Source organism: Monomorium pharaonis, chromosome 7, assembly GCF_013373865.1.
Source record: "Monomorium pharaonis isolate MP-MQ-018 chromosome 7, ASM1337386v2, whole genome shotgun sequence".
NCBI lineage: Eukaryota > Metazoa > Arthropoda > Insecta > Hymenoptera > Formicidae > Monomorium > Monomorium pharaonis.
This window is the reverse complement of record NC_050473.1, coordinates 19,167,653-19,188,083: the sequence shown is the minus strand read 5'-3', so window position 1 is coordinate 19,188,083 and position 20,431 is coordinate 19,167,653. Positions and strand designations below refer to the sequence as shown.

Sequence of the window (20,431 nt, the reverse complement as noted above, 5' to 3'; positions counted from 1 at the left end):
AAGTTTTTTCGCCACATTAATTAATGTCAAAATGATTAACATACATAATTATTTTGACAAATCTTCTAAATTCATATGAGATACATTATTCGTTTATATTGTTCTTTTAAAATCCGGATTTTAAAAGATATAAAATTTATATACATACACACACGCACACACACACACACATACATACATATATACATACATATATATATATATATATGTATATGTATGTATGTCTGTATGTATGTATGTATGTGTATATATAATAGTTTTTGGGAATAATATAATTCTATGCCTAAATGTAATAAGTTTAGAAGGAAATGCGCGCACTTTACATAAGGAAATAATTATATATACATATGTATAAATTAAAAAAAATAACATAATAGTAATATAACATTTAAAATTATAAAAATTTTCTTATTTACATTCTAGGTATATTTCATCGATAGTGAAATATCTATCTTGTAATTATACAATGAATATAGAAAATATTCGTACAGAGGGGATATTTTTGAAAACATTTTTAGAAACGACAGGCAAACATCAAATTATTTGTAATTATTTGATTAATTTTAACAAATTCAATTTTTTTATTTAATCAAAGATTGATTTGTACGAATTCAGTCAAAGATGGTTAATTGATATTTTTCAGTGAAATCAATCGAAAATTGTTTAATTAAATATGAATTTGGGCAAATTTAATTGAAAAATATTTGATTGACGATTGATATGAGCAAATTTAATCGGTAATTGTTTAATTACAGATTAATTATTAATAAATTATGAATAAATATAATTTACTTGATTTAATTGAAGATTGTTTGAACGAATTTAATAGAAGATTGTTTAATTGATGAATAAATTCAGCGAAATTGAAGATGATTTACGAATAATTCAAGTGAATTTAATCGAAAATTGTGTAATTGACAATTTTAACGAATGCAATGAAAGATCATTTAATTAATGATTGATTGATGATCTTTAAGCAAGAATAATTAAGTGATAAACTGAATACAAAAGTAACAAAAATAATTAAGTAATAAAATTGAATGTATTCTTTATTATAATAAATAAAAAAGCTCATTATTATTATATTTTACTATTGAGTAAGGAAATGTAACGATGGTGATCTAGAAATTGTGATATCAAAAGAACATGTTTATTGTATTTCTGTAAATATGTTTTACATATTTACAATATTTTCTATCAATATTTTTGTATACATTTACATCTCTTAATTTTTTACGTATATTTCTTTTTTACATTTGCAGCGGCTGGAATTATTTGTCAATTAAACAATCTTTGATTGAACTTATTCAAATCAGTCTTCAATGAAATCAAACAAATTATATTTATTCGTATATTAATCCGTAATTAACAATTGTCAATTAACTTCGCTTGAGTTACTCGTTAATTAAATCTTAAATTAAATTTGCCCAAATTATTATTTCATGAAGCAATTTTCGATTAATTTTGCTAAATTTATTCGTCAATTAAACCATATTCGATTGAATTTATTGAAATCAATCTTTAATTAAATAGTATTAGATTAAATCTATTTAAATTAATTGTTATTAAAAAGGAATTATTTTACTCAAATCAATGATTAATTAAAATTAAACAATTTATTAACGAATGTATACACACGCGCACATTTACGTGTATGTTTATTTTTTCTAAAAATAAGATTTTGAAAATCTCTGTACAAATTTTTTTTTAACCGTATACGATAAAAATAATAAAAATGCATGATATATCTTTTAATTAGATAACAATGATAATAATGCATGTTAATTATATATTATTAATTATGTTTGATAATATAACAAATTTACATTTTTTTAAAGTTTCTACTGATTTTTCTTACAAATAGTATACTTTTTTTATTATAGAAATAAATGATTCATCCCGTCATCACGTTTGGCATGTAAAAAATTACGTGGCTACATAAAAGCGTTGTTAATACATTTTTTTATATTTTTAATATGTATATTATTATTAAGATTAAATTTGTAGTTATTGAATATTAATATTTATCATAATAGAATGTTATTACAGATATAAAATTATAAAGTATAATATTTGAACGTTTATTGATATACTACGCTTTATCTGATTCTACAAAAATAAGGGCACATTTATTGTAAATAATTTGTTGACGCAAGATGAAAAATATTGCATTAATTATTGTGCATTTGTGTATCGAATCAAAATTTTCATTGCTATTTTATGACATTTGTGATATTGCTAAATTTTTTTTTTCCGGTACCAAGTTCTTTTGTATTTAAAATAATATCGCATAGTTATTTGTAATGTAAATTGCGATAATTGAGATGTTTCAAAATTGCAAAAGACGGATTTTTTGTAAGATTTAACTTAATTTTTATCAATTGATTTCTGAACATTTTCATACCAGCGCGCAGCTTCTTCTGTTCTTTTTCAATCAAAAAAACATTTCTACGATTTTTCCAATATCAGAGCGCCGTAATCGCCTTCGGATCAGCGGCTCCATACTACTGCACAAGATGGACGCATTGATCGATGATTATTTGCCCTCGAAAAGATGAAGACATTTTAAATGCGTCACATGGTTACAATTAACGTTTTGAAGGAGCATATAACTCGCCTTTCGAGACTCCAGCAAAGTCTCGCACTTTATCAGCGTCATTGTGCAAGCCAAGTTGGTTGTACAGCTCAAAAGATTTTTTCAAATGAAGCGTTGCGATATCTGGCCTTTTCTAAAAGAAAATACGAGTTGGCTTTCACATTGTTAATTTAAATAAATGTTAATGTTATTAATGCCACAAACTATTTTTCAAATATTGCTAAACAACGCGGTAAATATATTTAAATTAGGTATAGTTTATTCCACGTGTGTGTGTATGTGTATAAGAATTCGAGGAAAGGTAATAATTTCTATCTCCATAAGATTTCTCAATAATCTTGTAATTTTTGTTTATCAATCACATTTCGAAGTGACGATTCTGTGATACCTTACTCAAAAAATGCTCGCCAGTGCAGTAGTGTGCCTGTGCGACTTTTGTCGTGAGTCCGAACTCTACTGCATTTACCATGAACAGGTGGAGATGCTTCTCTGTGTTCGCGTCGTCGCCCAGTTCCTGTAAACGTGAATCGCCCGTAAAGTCGCGTCAAGAATTAACATTTTTCCCGAGATCAAGATAGCACATTATAAGGCCCATTTCTACCAACGTAGATTAACTTTAATCTTGATTGAACTTACTATTTATCTTTTTGTAATTTTTGGAATTAGAATCAGATAACAACTAAAAGTTGAACCGAGATTAAGGTTAATTTATGTTGGTAGAAACGGGAGTAAGAGCGCGATGGTAAAGAGGAGGTGAAAAGGAGGTTCGAAATTATTATCCGTTTCCTTTTCACCTGCCGTCTTGATCTATCTTCATTATTCTAACACATTCTTATTGTTCTACCGTGACACGGTTAAAGGATGCGTTTCACGCATAATGCTCTTCATTCTTATTCACAAAATGTTAATTATATGATAAATGATGCATCACGTGCATCGTGCATGAAACGGAATGCACTCCATGTTACACACGTAACTTATACGCAAATGCCATCGCCATATGCGCGTTGCAGATCCCCTCTGGGTCCGAAATCCTCTTGGCCAACGCCAGGAACTTGGAAAAGTTTCGGAACGCGTATTTCACATCGCCCGATCGTAACTGACTCATCCCCAGCTCGTACAAAGCGTTCGCCATGTACTCATAGTGCCCAGCTACGGATGCGAAGACAACTGATAATATCAGGAATGAGTTTTTTTTTTTTTTTTAATTTCAAGAATATGTTATGAATGTTTCATTGAGAGACGAGCTGATGCGGTAAAGACTAGGCTTTGAAGGATAATTTTCGAGACAAACAAATATAAAAATAATAGGATATTTTAACAAAATTATGAAATGGCTCAACGATTAAGAAGTTTTTTTTTTCCCCGACTCACAGTCCGTCGCTCGTGCGAGAGCTTCGGTGTACATTTTCGCGGCGACATCCGGTTGATCGGGATCAACTTGTTGCGCGTGCATCAGCAGCGTTTTGTAGAGAAGCACGTTACATTCTCGAAAGACAGTCTCCTCCTTACGACCGATTATCTTCGACGCGTTCCACGATTTATTCTGAGACGCTTCACGAGCGACTTTTAAATGATTCAACGATTCCATCGTATCCTGTACTAATTGCATTACACAAAACATTTTATCTTAATATTATTAATTTATATTATGTAATTAATTTGCATTCAGTTTTACATATACAACGTCTATAAATATTTCATGATTAAATAGGTGCGAATTCGCAACAATAGTAGATAATTATGCGAAAGGAAATTATTGCGTGCTGCCGTTTAGGGCAAAAAGTCGACAGGAAGTCGCGACTTGCGGTTTACTTTACATGTATAATGTGTCTCGCTAACTTTTCTCGAACAGAAATCGACCGTAAAGATAATGCGCTAAGGTGCTCATCTCCTGGTCGTCATCCTCGACTGATTTAGCGTTCTCCAGAGCGCTGCGATGAAGCCGCTCCGCTATCCACCACCATTCCCAAGTCATCGCTTGGAAGAACAGCGCCAGGTTCAGAAATCCCGCGACCGTGGAAACGTGGTCCCCTACGTCCAGGAAAAAAAATTTTTACGTACGTAAAACTTTGATGTTCGCATACTTGCGCTCTCGTACTTTGCATTTCCTTCGAGCGTGTCAAAGTTCGACGGTAAGAATGACGAAATCATGGATATGAACAATTGCCGTGAAGAATCTATTGCAATTCTATAAATTGGAATTGTATTCCCCGCTTAAAAGATTCGATAGAATTATATAAGGAAAAAATTATACAATCCTATCGTATTCTTGGTTCGTAATATCAGATTTTTTTTTAATTTAACATTTATTTAACATTTAATAATAATCTGTAATGGATGTCTGAAACTATTTTGTCGAGATTAATGTTCTGTTTTCAATTTATGTATGCAGAAAAAAAATGTAGTATAGCCAATATATGTGATATAACATATGTGATTGCGGGCTGTCAACTACATAAAATACTCAATACAATAATATTTGTTATCAATGTAAGTACAATGTTGATACTGCGATAGCATATATTATTGTATTGAGTATATCTGTAGTTGACCGCAATAACATATCTTATTGAATTATATTACTTTTTTTTCAGTGTATGATGTATTATGTAATATTTTCAAGTTTTTTTATATGTAATTTTAATATTTCTTGTACATATAAATCAAATTTTTAACTTTCAGGATCAACATGACAAATTGGATAAGAAAAATATACACGTTCAGATTAGTATTGAATTGATAAATTTTCAATAAAGTTAAAGTTTTATCATTTTCTATTGATCTTTTAAACAGGGTTCGTGCTTCTCGCGAATAAACATGAACATTGGACAGCTTTTATTTCGATTTTCTTTCGCCAGTACCAGCGTTTTTAGCTCGTTCGATGTTGATCAAGCCCTCCTTGAGGCGTAACAATCCGTTCCTGTTGTCTTTCAAGCGTGGCTTCTCCCACGTTAGAGTACCAGGACCGGTCTCCTTGCGAGTCTCCTCGTCGAGCTCGAATAACTCTCTCAAGTAACTAACCGATTCTCCGTAATTTCTCTCCTCGAGCTCGTCAATAATCGCTTCGTGAAGCGGTAAACGAAATCTATTTGGAAATGTGGATCGATTACGAAGGGGCGAGTTTTTGATGGCGCATTTGTATTACAAAATGGACAGAATGAAAAAGAGATTTGAGGGAGACAAGACAGGTGATGTAAACGTTTGTGAAGAACGTAGGAGGATATACACTTGTCTCATTTAAGGCAAGGCAACCTTCTCACTTCCGAAGGTGTCAATGTCGGAAGCATCGCCTTCAGCTCCTCCTTAACCCTCCCCATTTCCCCGAGGCGAGCCGCCGCGAGAGTTTTGATCGGCTTCGTGTCCTCCGTGATCTCGGACGGAACGTCGAAGGAGTCCTCCGGTCTCGCGAGCTTCCGTAGGTCCTGTCTTCTCGTCCCGCGTGCCCTATGCATCGTTCCGCGCGGTCGTACGGCAAGGGATTTATTTCGAGATTTCTTATTAAGAGATTTCGTGGCGCGCGGGGGATACACGCGCCGCATTTATTGAGATAAATATCAACATAAGAGCGATAATGAGCATAAATGTGCGTCATACAACAATCTCGCGTACAAAGTATATAATATACGACATTTACAATTTACATGCAACTTCGCGCGGTGGCGTTTGTTTTTCGCGCGCATGCGCACGGGGGTGCGAGAGGGGGAGCGAGATTCGAAATTTCGCCAAATTCGTTTCCCCCGTCCTCCCCCCCCTCCCCGTGTTCCTTTTACGACTCTACTGCTGGACGCAAAGCGGGAGGATGTCCCGCTTCAGACGGTGGCGGCGGCGGCCGGCCGTTTCCTCGGCTCCAACCGGATCTTGAAACCCTCCGCGCGCTTGAGGATGATGTCGGCCTGGAGTCTGAAGTCCGACTCCTTGATGTCCGACCTGACGCGGTAGTTTCTCATGATCGTGGACAGGATGATCTTCAGCTTGAGCATGGCGTATTTGCGGCCCACGCAGGAACGCGGTCCGGCGGAGAACGGCACGAAGGCGTAGTAGTGCCGATTGGCGGTCCTCTCGGGCAGAAAATTGTCGGGGTTGAAGACCTCCGGGTTCTGGTAGATGTACGGCTGTCGGTGCATCTTGAAGGTCGTCACTACCACCGTGGTCCCAGCTGGAATCGTGTAGTCTCCCGACGCTGGAAATGGCAATCGTCAACAAATTGTTCAACCAAAGAAGCTGAACGCGTCACAGCTAAAGATATCTTGTTGAAGATATATCTACAAAATATTTCTTGAAGATGATGTCTAAAAGATATATGTCTCTTAGCTTTCTAAAAGATGTCTTAAGATATTTCGGTAATATATCAAAATGTTTACTGAAAAAAAAGAGTATTGTTGCAACATTAATTGGAAACGGAGAAATTCGACCGGAATGTCTGTATAAAAATAAACCGGTCAGAAATCTTGTAAAAATAGTAGAGTAAAATCAATTAAAACTGATTATAAAAATCTCGAATCCTATTACGATAGCCAAAAACTTTGCTTAGTTCCATCAAATGTCTTGCACTCGATATGTCTTGTCGATGTAATCAGACTCCATTTTTTTTTCAGTTTTGCATAAGGTATCTTCTAGATATCTTTTTTTTACACGCGGAAAGATATCTAGGAGCTGCGTGACATATGAGGTTTGTTTTTTATTCCTACACTGGTGCAATAAGTTAGAATAAGACAAATATATTTTTTCTCATTCTAACTAGTGCAGCAGTGCAGGAATAAAAAACAAACCTATGATTTGACGAATCATAATGTAATGATAATTTCCCGAGTATCAAAGTTTAGAATCTCTAATTAATTATGTACGAATATGCATGCACGTATCTTTGTTTCGAAAACTCACCGAGCTTCAAGTCGGTATTAATTGTACGCGCAATGACTGGCACAGGTGGATACAAGCGAAGGGTCTCCATGAGGCATCGCTCGAGATACTTCATCTCCAACGTGTCCTGGAAGGTCGCGGGCCTGTCGCTGTCGGCGAAGATTTCGTCGAGTTCCTGAATGACTTTTTCCTGAATGTCCGGGTGGCAGCCCATCATCGACAGGAAGAAGCTGGATGCAGCGGCGGTCGTGTCGTGTCCCTGCGAAAATCAAGGGAAATGGCATGATAAACAAGCGGTTCATTAAGAATCAGTCCTCTCGTGAATTCCGCGTAGTCTGGCTACCTCGAACATGATAGTGTCGACCTGTTCCTTAACCTCCTCGTCCGACAGGATGGAACCGTTCTCACCAGCCTCCATCAACAGATCGAGGAAAGCTTGCCTCTTCTTCTCGCCAACATCATTGTCGTCCACGTCGAGATCGTCTTTCAGACCGGCTGCCTGCCCAAAGGAAAGTCCCTCCACGGAAATGGACTTCTAAAGATAATATTATATAATATTATAATAATGGTCTGTCGTTCGCGACGCTCCTTTAAAGAGAATTTGAAAATTATCTAATTACTTCGGTGGTTTTAGCATTGCTGTTTTCCGTGATAGCATCATCGACGGTTTTGCGCGGGTCGTTCTTGAATTCTTGCTTCTTGCGCGCGATGACCTTCTTCGTGAGCCCATGGATGATCTCCAACAAACGGATCTGATCTTTCCCGTATTTCGTGAGTTTAAACAGCCAGTCTGGTCTGAGCCAGAGCTTTGTGTGACGTAGGTGGAGAATGTCGCACATCCTAGGAGACGATTAGACACAATAATGATACTTGTCCTACATGCTCCAACGTGAAAATGTTTGAATGTGTTACACATGAAAAATTTTTGCTACACAGTAAAAAACATTTTGTATTTATGATGAAAACAGTTCTCGTAAAAATCTTTGTGTTGAATTTCTAACATATCCAAATGTTAATTTTATATAATTTTATATAATGCGATTATTTTGTATTAAATAAATATTTAAGGTTTCTTAGTATTAAAATAATTTATAGATAAATGCATGAATAATATAAAAATAGGAAAAGTTAGTCTGTCCGTATTCAATTAAAATGACACCCAATTAAGCGTATCAATTGAATAAAACGACTATTTCTTAGCCTTTGAATACAAAATCTGTGGATACTTGCTTCATAACAGCCATAGCGTATTCAAAGCCGCTTCGATCCTGCGTGGATTTGGAGACACCCATGGCGGTCTCGAGGAGGATCTCGACGGTGCACTCGGACATATAATCGTGACAGTCGAATTCTTTGTCGCCCTCCTGACGCATTTTTTCCACGACCGCACGTGAATTCGCGTTAAAGAGGTCGATGAAGGTCTTGAGCACGTTTAAATGAAACGTCGGCGCGATCAATTTGCGGTGGGCGCGCCATTTCGAACCTGCAACGAGACATCCATTGCTTTTTTTTTTTTTTTTTTTATTTGTAAATTCCCCAATTTTTTCGCTGCGATCGAGTGCAAAAGAAATTGTTCTTTATCTGTTCAATGAATTGTGATTACGAATCGAATTTATTAATATCCTCGATAGGCACAAATATTGCACAATAACGGCAAATGGGCAAAAATTCCACAATAATTGCGTTAAGTTGATGCGTCATAACGCAACAGCTCTGTCGAAATAAAATTTATAAATATTGGATTGTCGGAAAAGTCATAACGACAAGGTGCTGATTTATAGCTTTATCTGAATTAAATGTTATATTACGTAAGGAGTTTTGAAAAGAGTGAAATAAGTGGAAGTCTGACGGCGCAAGGTCAGGTGAATATGGTGGGTGTGGCAACACATCCCATCCAAGCTCCAATAATTTTTGCATATCACAAATGCTTATATGTGCCGTCAAATGAACTTCTTTAAGTTCATGAGAAACCCAAGTATCGAGCTTGCTTACGTATTCCAGCTTCTTGATGTGGTCGTGAACGCTTGAATGATGGATGTTCAATGTTTTTGCAATCTCTCGTGTCGTGTAATGTTGGTTTGACTCGATCAATGCCTTTATTTTATCGTCATCAACCTTAGTGGGCTTTCCTGACTAAGGAACATCGTTGAGATCAAAATCACCAGTACAGAATTTCGTGAACCATCGTTGGCACTGATGTTCTTGTAGAGCATTGTCACCGTAAACTTTACGCAACTTTTTACAAGCTTGACGCGCGTTCTTCCCTTTACGGAAGTAAAGTAGTAAAATATGGCGAAAATGCACAGTTTGGTCTTCCATCTTCAACTTGTAAAATCTTCAAAACTCAAAATCATTTAATTTTTTTTTTTTAGAATGAAGCTAAAATTGTCAACTGTCAAATGACATAGCAATAACATAGATGCAAATGAGTACTTGCATAAATAAACTAACTTCCATCTAGTACTTGCATAAATAAACTAACGCTATCTGTTGCAAAAAAATGCGTCATGACTTTTCCGACAACCCAATATTTGCCAAGAATTCGACAAATTCATATTTGAAGTATAAATATTTTACAAGTATTTCAAAAATTTACAATTATAAGTACTTCATTTCTTATTACAAATTTTATTACACTGAATATATGTATATAATATTTTCATTAATATGTATTTTATTAAATACTATTATTTTTTTAGAGAACATTTTATTGGATTGAAAACATCTTGCCAATAATACATTTTTATCAGAAATATATTTTTGATTTATAGCAAAAAATAAACTTAATACTTTCTGTGCCAAATTACTTGTGATTGTATTACAAAATTATGTTGTTTATTTCGGCCCGTTTCTACCAATGTAGATTAACTTTAATCTCGGTTTAATTTACTTGTTATCTCATTCTAGTTCCAAAAATTAAAAAGAGATAAAGAGTAAGTTAATCCAAGATTAAAGTTAATCTACGCTGGTAGAAATGGGCCTTAATATAATTCTTTCACTATCTTTTACACACATTTTTAGAGTTAAATAAAAAAATTGAAGACAAGAGATAAAATAGAATCGGTGCTTTGCTGCAATTTTATTTAAATACATGTCGATCTGATTTTATTAACAATAGATCGGTGAATCTTTTCAGTTTGAACACGAGCATACTTTTAATGTAACACTGGCAAAGGTTTTCACTTCCAATCGAGTTTTCCTTAAAAAAATTATAATATTCGCTGGATATATAGCAAAAATAAACAAACTTTCGTGTCCAGGCAACTAGTTACGTAACTGTATGTACGATACTGAAACTTCTATCGTGACGAGAACACGGTAAAATACACAAAAAAGTTGCTGAGCAACTATTACTATTAACAGAAATGGAAAATCCGAAGGATAGAAAGGGAAAAAGTTATCTCGAAGGAGCATGTTAAATACATCGCAGAAATATATTTAAATGCAAACTTAAAATGTAAATTTCTATTCCCTATCCCCGTTGTGCTCGGTGCCCGATATTCGCGGACTTTCTATCGAACACGCGGAAGTAGGAAGGATAGGAAGCAAGAGAGAGAGAGAGAAGGATAATAAATTGCAACGCACGAGACAGAGAAAGAAGAGAGAGAGAGAGAGAGAGAGAGAACCATAGTAATTGTGCAACGAGATGCACGGAAAGAGCGCGATGCGCGGGCACGGGGAACGGAATCATGCTGGAGAAAGCACCGCGCGCGAGTGCAAATTTCCTTCCTGTTCTATGTCCTCGCGAATTACTCGCGCACTGATTGCATTTCACTCTCCCTTCCTCCCTCGCTCCTCTCCCTCTCCGCCGCGCTCGTTTATTTTTCCGCTCTTTCTAACAGTACAGGCGCGCCGTGTTGTCTCACACCGCTCCTTCCTGACCTATGCATTAATAATACACGGGACGACAAATTTAAGGCGTCGACCTTCCGAAGTCTTCTTCATCCTCCTCCTTCGTTTCCCAGTGAGAAATAGTACATCGAATCGACATCGATTCGACATCGAAATCATCATTTCGATATCGATTAATGTCGAATTCATTATCGTTCCTCGTTGGGTTCCTCGGAGGAGCAGGAGATATCGAACGCAATTTGTTTTTCCGACTTCCGTCTCGTAGAGTCGAGATGTAAATTCTCGCGACGTATGAAGAGGGGAAGAAAGAGGCGGTTAAGCCACCCGGCTCGTTACCCCAGGTTTACTTTTGAGCGGGTCGAGAAAACCGGCAGGTCGTGTTTGGTTTACGTCCAGTTTCGGCGCGCGCCGCCCGTTTTGTTACGTAAAAGTTCGCTACGGATCCGTCGATCGTAAAAAGTCTCGCGGTTCTTAGGATACAGCGCGATTTGCCCCAGCTTTCCTTCGTGCGCGCTCGCCTGCAACTCTCCACCTCCGGGGAAAGAAGTCTTCATCGATAAAAAAATATATGACATTTGCGACTATAATTGCATAGTAATTTATTGTCAAGAATATCATTTCTATTGCTATAATATTGGTAATAATAACTATATGCTTATAGTGATTGTTTTATGATACAATAATTTACTATTAAAATCCCCATTTTGATTGTGGTAACCATGCTGATAGAAAAATGTATTGTATTTGTAACCATATAATTGCATAGTAAAATAATTGTATAGTTAGGAATATCATTTTTATAGTAATTACTACTATAACATTGATAATAATAACTATATATATTTATAGTAAATGCTTATGATAATTTTATGGTACAGCACACTAACTATATCACAATCTCCATTTTGATTATAGCAACCATATCATAAATTGTATAGACCACTCTTATAATTATGAGAACTTTAATATAGTTTAAACAAACTATAATTTATATTGTTGAATGACTATAAAGATATGGTTGGATCAAAAAATGACTATAATTAATAGTAATATTGTGGTTACACACTGCAACTATTTCTTTCTTTCGATTCTCATATCTAATTTTACAAACCGATTGATAAAATTACATCTGCTCTGTTATTATTTGATCTATTTTGACTATGAAGATTTTTTTCCGCCGTTAATTCATCTGTTAACTCAGAATTCAGAAACGATTGGGAGGAGGGGAGAAGGAGAAGAAAAGGAGGAAAATCTTCAAAATTACGAATCGAATACCAGTTTCTTAATCGAATTGAACGTGTCATATTCACCGCTTGCGCACCCTATTTTTTATCTCTCTCCTGAAATTATTTATGCGTAAGGGGACACTATAAGCTCTCGCAACATTTACCGTTCGATCTACAATTCTTTATTCGACCAGTCCCCGCTCTCTCATTTCATCGAATTGCAAAACTGCTTTTGCAGCGTGCGTGATCCAGGTGCAGTCGAGTGCAATTACGATAACAGGTGAATTATGTGACCGTTGATTATACAACTAGCCGTCACCGTAAAACAAACTCGCGCGCCCGCGAGAGGGAGATCGCGAGGGAGAAAAAGGGAGGAAGAAGGAAAGTAAAAAGAAGAAAAGAGAGAGATAGAGGCAGAAAAGTGCCGTGCTGCTGACGCCCTTCCCGGCGGATGTCGCGCGACGAGGCGCGCGAAATTGAGCTATAAGGCGGTAACGCGCGTTACGTGCACGCGTACGCCGCGCTATTACGCGAGGCCTATGGCGAGAGAGTTTCGTCTACGAGAAAAAGGACCCACTGTTCGAGAAAGTGCGCCGATAAAAGTCGCCGCGTAAGTCGCCTATGCGCTATCGTCATCCCGTCGCTTGCCTGCATTTGCGTTCCGTTAGGCCATTAGTATATACTTGTCCCAGTGGCTTAACTTTAAACTCGATTCGAGGGGGAACTCGCTTTCTATCTTTTGCCAATTCGTAAAACTAGAAACGGGTAATGAGTCGAGCCGAGTTTAAAGTTAGGCATCGAACAAGCCGCAGTCTTCTATATTTAAATTATTATATCAATAGTAATTTAAATGTCTACCCAAAATCCCGTGGGCAGCTGCGCTTTCTTTCCACAAAATTTAATTAAGAAGCGTAGGCTAATGAAAACAGTGATTCCTTCCCCCTCCCCTCCCCAGCCCCCGAAAACAGAAGTGGGGAAAAAAATGAAACGGAAATACTTATTTCAAGTACCTTTTTTATTGATATACTTTTAAATAAATATTTCGATTACTGTTTTCTATTTCAATTGACTATTTTTTCCCACGCTGCCCGAGAAAAAACACAAAAAGTTTCAACAAAAAAGAAGTAATAATCGATATTGAAAAAAAAAAAATTGTAGATGAATGGTTTCAGTTTAAAAATTATTGGTTTGAAAATGAAATAATTTAAATGAGATTAGTTACAATTAATAGCATTTAAAATAAAGTTATAAGCTTTGTTTTAATAGAATTGTTTAATCTCATATACACGTATGTGCCATATGTACCATTTATAACATAAAATTAATAAGCTTTGGAAATTACTTGTAATGCGTTACTTTACCGTTATAGTTATTTTTCTTTTTTTAGTAACTGTAACGATAAAGTAAAGAAAAGTAATTGTAACGGTGACGTAGTTATATTTTTTCAGAGAGAACACAACAAATTTAATAGTTATTTTTATCATTACTTGTTGCATTTTAAACCTTTATGTGACAATTGTTTATATTTATGATAATTGTTATGAATATGTTATGATAATTGTTACATTTAAAGTATAGTTTAAAGATGCCATAAAAATCAGTCATGTTGTCGCGTATATTTTAAAAACAATTTTGAGTTTAAAATAATAATGTTAAAATTTTTTAATAAAAATTATGGATCTAAAAAAGAGTGAATTTCGATGTGTTTATAAATGTAAAAATCACAATTTGTAATGTATTTGCATTTTAAACATTTTTTAATCTTTCTCTTTAAATTTGTATAGTCTTGCAAATGTGAGTTACAAAATAATATTTGTTTTTATCAATATTTTTACATTTAAACATTTAAAAAGTATTTTATGTTTAATTTTATCTTGTTTTGGCATTTAAAAAATTATAGAAAAAGTAGCAAATTATTATTTTTTAAGTAACCTTTTAATAGTAACAAGTTTTTTTTAACTACGCACATACATACGTAAATGTATTCCAAATGAGTAGATCTACCATATAGATCTTATGTTAATGGATACAATGGATATGTCTTTTCCTTTAAATTTTAAGAGGAAAGAAATATATCGTATCTTCTCCGTTCTACTTTTTTTTTAATGTGCATTCGAAATACAACAGGTACAAGAAAACAGAATTTATTAAGCTTTTTCTTATTAATCTTATTTTGTTCGGACAACTCGAACCTTAATTTTAGTCAGAAGGTATATCCATATAGACCTACAAACTAGCGATATTAGTAGATACCGGACATTTTTTCCGAACATAATATGTATGGAGAAAGAAAAATATGCGGGACTTGTTGTTTATTGCCTTTCTCGTGACCGACGGAAAAAGTTACATGGCAGCCGGGACTAATGTTGTCGCATTTTATGAGTATATTACGAGGAGGAGGTTTTTGAGAAACACGTTAATAAAGTACTAGACATTTACGCGTTTACGGCTTCAAATTGACTTTGCGTAAGACTTATTTCACTTATATCTCCCGCTTTTACACAACTTAAAAAAAAAGACTTGCGAATTGATAATATTTAGCAAGGTTCTCACTGCACACAATGCTAGATTAAATTATCATTACGTTGATTTGTTTAAATAATTAAAACGAAAATAAATATCGATCCGCGTAAACGTCACAACGGGAAGTGTACTTCCGCGTGTTAAAGATAGTATTTTTCTAGTAAAACATTCTGTTTTCCAGCAAAATCACATAACGCACGTGACGAAGAACTACGGAAGCCGTTTACGTTTAACGGAGAAATTTAACGGTGATTGACTTTCATTTAATCGCATCGCGCGCTTTAATAATGGTTAATGATAGTTTAATGATGATTGCCAAGTCGGGGGGGGGGGGATTCTTACGTAGATAGACGGAAATTTCACCAGGAGATCATATACCGATCATGACTAATACGCACCGGTGGAGATGAGAAGGCCGTTTCCGAGCCAGGGTTGGAAGAACCGGTACTCGGACGACTTGTCGATGTAGACGTGGCTGGACAGGACGATCTCGACGTCGCGCGGATCCATCAGGAAGACCAGCAACTTCGGTCCGAGCCAGATCTTGATGACTTGGTCGAATTCGAAGGACTTTCTGTACAAGTTACGAAACATGGCTGCAACAGACAGAGACACCAGGGGGATGCGTGATCGACTTGATTAGCTACGGATGTTACGTGACCACGTGCGTACGTATATAGTAAATACAGTAAACGTGATCCCGCGCCGCAAAATCCACTCGGTTATCCAATCCGGGTGTGATAATAGGTAACACGTGAAACATATACGTAATCGTCAAATTAATCCAATCTCGGAGTCGCGGTTGGCGCGATGGGAAACCGCGATCTAAATTACTTTTCGGTCGCACGAAGAACTTCCTGCATTAACAGGGATTATTGCAATACGAATGAGGAAATCTCTGAAGAGTTTATCCCGGCGAAAACGTAAAGCTGCTTAAACTCGCCGCGGACAGTTTTAAGGTAGATCTGAGATACGCAACGTTTCTGTGTCCCTGCTGGCACGTTGCTCGTAACTATAATCAACAAGTGTTTTGCTAGAATCGCAAAGCAGCTAAGGTCTCTCCTAAGGCAACGTTTGCATCTTCACGGTATGACAACTTTACTAGGAATTTGCGACTTGTGTTATGGCTTAATAGACTCACAAAATGTTGCCGTTAAATTGCTGGCTATATACATGTATAAAATTTATTGCCCGAATGTACGGCAAGAGAGTTGTCAGCGTCACGAGCAACGGAAATGCGCGACTGACGAAATTGAAAAATTGATTTAAAACGTTGAGCTTAATGAGTCGATTATATATGTTTGCCCCGTCGTTATGTTTTAATTTATGCTACCGCCTTACTGTCGGAACTTCCTATGAGCAGAAATAAGTTTCCAATTATTGGCAGGCCTTCCGGACCCGGTATTTTTTCCGCCAGCTCGAGCATATGACGACGTGAAATCTTGAAGTAGACGTAGTATAGAATCAAAGCCGGTAAGAAGAGAAACAGGAAAACAGTGGACGACGATAGACCAGTGGACGCCACCGCTGCGGCGGACCCATTTATCATTTCCGGTTCGGCCGTCGACATGATTCCTTAAAAAAAAAAAAGTAATATTTGATCAAATATCCGCCGTTTATCTGATCGGTGACTTCTAGAGCGCGAAATAAAGAGGAAAAATATCGAATACGCGAATGGGGACATCAATTGATTAAGAATAATAATCAATTTAATTTTTTATTCTTTTTTCATTGGCAAACCAGAAAGAGTCAAGTTAATGCATGTCCGTATGTTTTTTAATTGTGATATATGGTAATGTAAAATTAATGTACATTAAATTACGCCTCAATATTGGATCTTTATATTAAATTAGTTTTTTAACTGACTTGAATAAATTTCTTTTTATATGAGAAACACTTTCAAGTAATTATAACGATGATAATAGTGTCTATGCAAATATTAAAGCATAAATAAGAAAACTGACAAATTTTCTAGATAATTCTATCAGTAAAATAATGTACAACAAGTATCTGTTAAAACAACGTCATCCAAATATATATTGGGTAAAAAAGCATATGTAATAATAACAAATATAGTACTCGACACAAGATATTTAATATAAATATTTATACATTATGACATTTTATATTGCAATATTTTTTATTATAATTTAGGAATATTTTAATTATGCATTTTTATATAAACATATATGTATAGATTTTATATAAAACACATTTAAAACTATAATTAATCTATATATATAGATTAAATATATATATATGTATAAATTATAGTTTTAAATGTTTTATATAAAATACAGTTAAACATTTTTTTCTTAATTATTGAATAATTATTAATATTTTATAAAAGATTGATACTTCTACATCTACTTTCGTAAGTATGGCTATATAATTCGAAATTATTATTTTTATTATTTATGATTCTTTTTTTAATATTTACAAGATTTCGTATGTCAAATTCTTGTAAATAAGATTGTAAATAAGATATTAAAAATAAGAATTATAAATAATAAAAATAATAATTTACAAGTAGATGTACATGTAATATAAAAACATTAATGTTGTTATATTAAGGTTTAAACTGCCCAGTTTTGCGAGAGCGTGTTTTAAAAGCGTGTCTCTTAGAATAATTTTATGATATAAAATCAGATGACAATTTTCAACAGAACAGAAGTCACTTTTTTCGCAAAACGACAAACTTTTTATTCAACGACAAACTTTGAACTTTCGAGATATGTTTTAAATTTTAATTAGGATCTCTTCCATCTATCACTAAATGGATTTACTGTGTTAGAACACTGTAAACTCTTAAAGGGCATTCTCCTTTAAAAAATAAAAAATTGATTTTTTTTTATTTAATATTACTTGATAGAACCATATTTTGCATTTCAAATTTTATGATCATGTACTAGTTGAAACAAATAAGTACGTGCAGTATAATATAATTATGAAGAGTGTATGATAATGATCTACATGCTTATAACCTCCTTCTTATATTAAAAAAACAAACAATAAACAATAATAATAAATACCGTACTAAATTAAGACTTCAATTTTGCGTTTTGATCTACGCAATCTTGGAAATGTTTTAAAAATAAAATAATAAGAGTTAAATTAAAACTAAAAATATTTACCGATAAAAAAAGATAAAATTTATTCACTAACGTATGTAATAAGTGATAAAGATAACAATGAGAATATTTAAAAACGTGAGAAACAAAAATTAATTAAGGAAGCAATAGGTCATGATCTGGAATTACTGAACTTAATTGTGAAGAATAGAAATCGCTGCAAAAGATGTACTTGAAACTTTAAAACCATTTTTTTCGAAGCCGTGTTTTTTGATACTGTGAGATAATTTCTTGGAAATTAATTAAGAATATTGACATGAATCTTTTGCAAGTACATTATATGTCTTTCTTTCATTGAAGCTAGAATTATTCTTATGCACATATTATTTTTGTGTTTATAAAAAGAAACAATTACGAGATTTTTACAATAAATAAAAAAATTTACAAAGACTGCCATTTTATCAAATTTGGATATTTTTATTTAATTCTAGTTTTAATGCGCGCCTTTCTTGAATAAGAAAAGTTTTGGTTTTCTATTTGTTTTAGGTGTTCAGAAGAGCTACTCCATCACCTTTATGCATTTTTTGTAAGCTATTAGTGATCAACATATAATATGAAAAAGTAGCATATTTTTAACTTACAAACATTTTTTAAATATTGAAGTAGTAATATATAAAAAATTTATAAAATTTGTTATTAATTTATTTCTATGTCTCTCCTAGAAAATTCCCGGAAAACACCATTTTTTCGAACTTTAAAAAGAAAATACTCCCTTATTCTTCTCCATGGACTAAGGGAACATTATATATATTCGTATACCACTATTATCACAAGCACGAAAAAAAATCTGGATTTTGTTAGACATCTTCTTAATCCAATGGTCATTACGAAAACTAGAGACTGTCTTTTTTAATTGTCTCTTTCTAACACCCACCTATAGATATATGTTGTTCACAAATATACGATCGAATCTTTTCGACGTACCAGCATCGGACTGGTCTGCTTGCCTTCCTGCAATCCTTTATAAGCGGTGCTTCTAACCACCACCATCGACGCTGAATATTATGCGATGCTAATAAACCGCTGTCTAAGTCTGAAATAAATATTTTTTATACCTAACTTTTATCCATATTTGTTTTTTGCATGGTCATCTTGTAAGCTTAATTAAAATACATTCATTTAACAATCAGACTTTGTATCTGCGGAAACTTTTCGATGTACACAAAAGAATAATTATCATTCCAATTACAAACAGAACATGTATTGTATCCAGAAATAAATTTAATCGTCGTTTCGTTAAAAGACGTTTTATTTACAAGCAAAACGTTCCTCTGATTCAATTATTTTCGTCGCGTTTGTCAAAATTTTTTAATCGTGACTTTTCCTTAATGTAAATTAGAAATAAGGATCCTTAATGTAAATTAGAAATAAGGAAACCAGTTCAAGGCTTTTTTTAAAACTCTGCTATCAAATAATTTAACAATCAAAATTTCTTTGCAGGTTATTTTTTATCTGGTTGAAATACAAGATATTTATTAAATGTTTTATACATAATACAACTAAAATATTTTTCTCAGTTATTAAACAATTTCTTTTTAAATTTAATTTTGCAAATATATATCATTAAAATAATTTGCTATATCATTATAATTTTACCAAAATACTATTTCAAAATTAATTGCCAAATTTTAGTTATTGAAATAATTCTTTTTGTATATTCACTCTACGCATTTAATATGATATATGGTTACATTTACATTTTGTATAATAACTTTTTAATAATTAAGATTTTTAATATTTATAAATTTTTAATTAAAAACTTGACATTTTTATTTGCCAGTTTTGATGATTTTAGATTTAAAATTATACAATATCTAATATCTAGAATGTTATTTATGAATATATAACGACACTATATAATGAATAAAAAAAATAATAGATGTAGGCCATCCTCTAAAATAGATTTAAAAAATTGGCTTTGTTTAAATAACACAATGTTTTATTATAAAATTATAAATTTAATCAAAGTAAAGAAATATTGCAGAATTTAAAATATGCAAATATATTATATATATATATATGTGTTTATATATAATTTCTTTTAGTATATAAACTGCAATATTAAAAATCTATAATATATGTGAAATATAGATTAGCAATAAAACTATAATAAACTTATCAAATAACATCGATAAAAATTTCAGAAAAGAGGCTATATTATTAGACAGGTCAAGACGTTTAAATGGCTGCTCTCACAAAATTCCATATTGTTGTTTAACTTTATAAATCATCATCAAAAA

At 33.6% G+C, this 20,431-nt stretch overlaps 2 protein-coding genes across 2 annotated transcripts; both read right to left on the bottom strand.

Annotated features, from left to right (window-relative positions):
- Nucleotides 1-10: 10 nt before the first annotated feature.
- LOC105839066 lies at nt 11-6,166 on the bottom strand. The gene is made up of 7 exons (XM_036289636.1): nt 5,852-6,166; nt 5,438-5,684; nt 4,439-4,649; nt 3,951-4,198; nt 3,567-3,797; nt 2,985-3,110; nt 11-2,729 (listed from the first exon to the last, which is right to left on the bottom strand). The coding sequence occupies exons 1-7, from the start codon at nt 6,136-6,138 to the stop codon at nt 2,589-2,591; spliced, it is 1,491 nt and encodes a 496-aa protein (XP_036145529.1). The 5' UTR covers nt 6,139-6,166; the 3' UTR covers nt 11-2,588.
- On the bottom strand, nt 6,098-19,158 carry LOC105839084 (cytochrome P450 4g15). Its single transcript, XM_012685134.2, has 8 exons — nt 19,066-19,158; nt 16,402-16,635; nt 15,459-15,656; nt 8,690-8,942; nt 8,080-8,299; nt 7,803-7,994; nt 7,481-7,718; nt 6,098-6,779 (listed from the first exon to the last, which is right to left on the bottom strand). Exons 2-8 carry the CDS (start codon nt 16,628-16,630, stop codon nt 6,409-6,411), a joined length of 1,701 nt encoding a protein of 566 aa, XP_012540588.1. The 5' UTR covers nt 16,631-16,635; nt 19,066-19,158; the 3' UTR covers nt 6,098-6,408.
- Nucleotides 19,159-20,431: the final 1,273 nt, after the last annotated feature.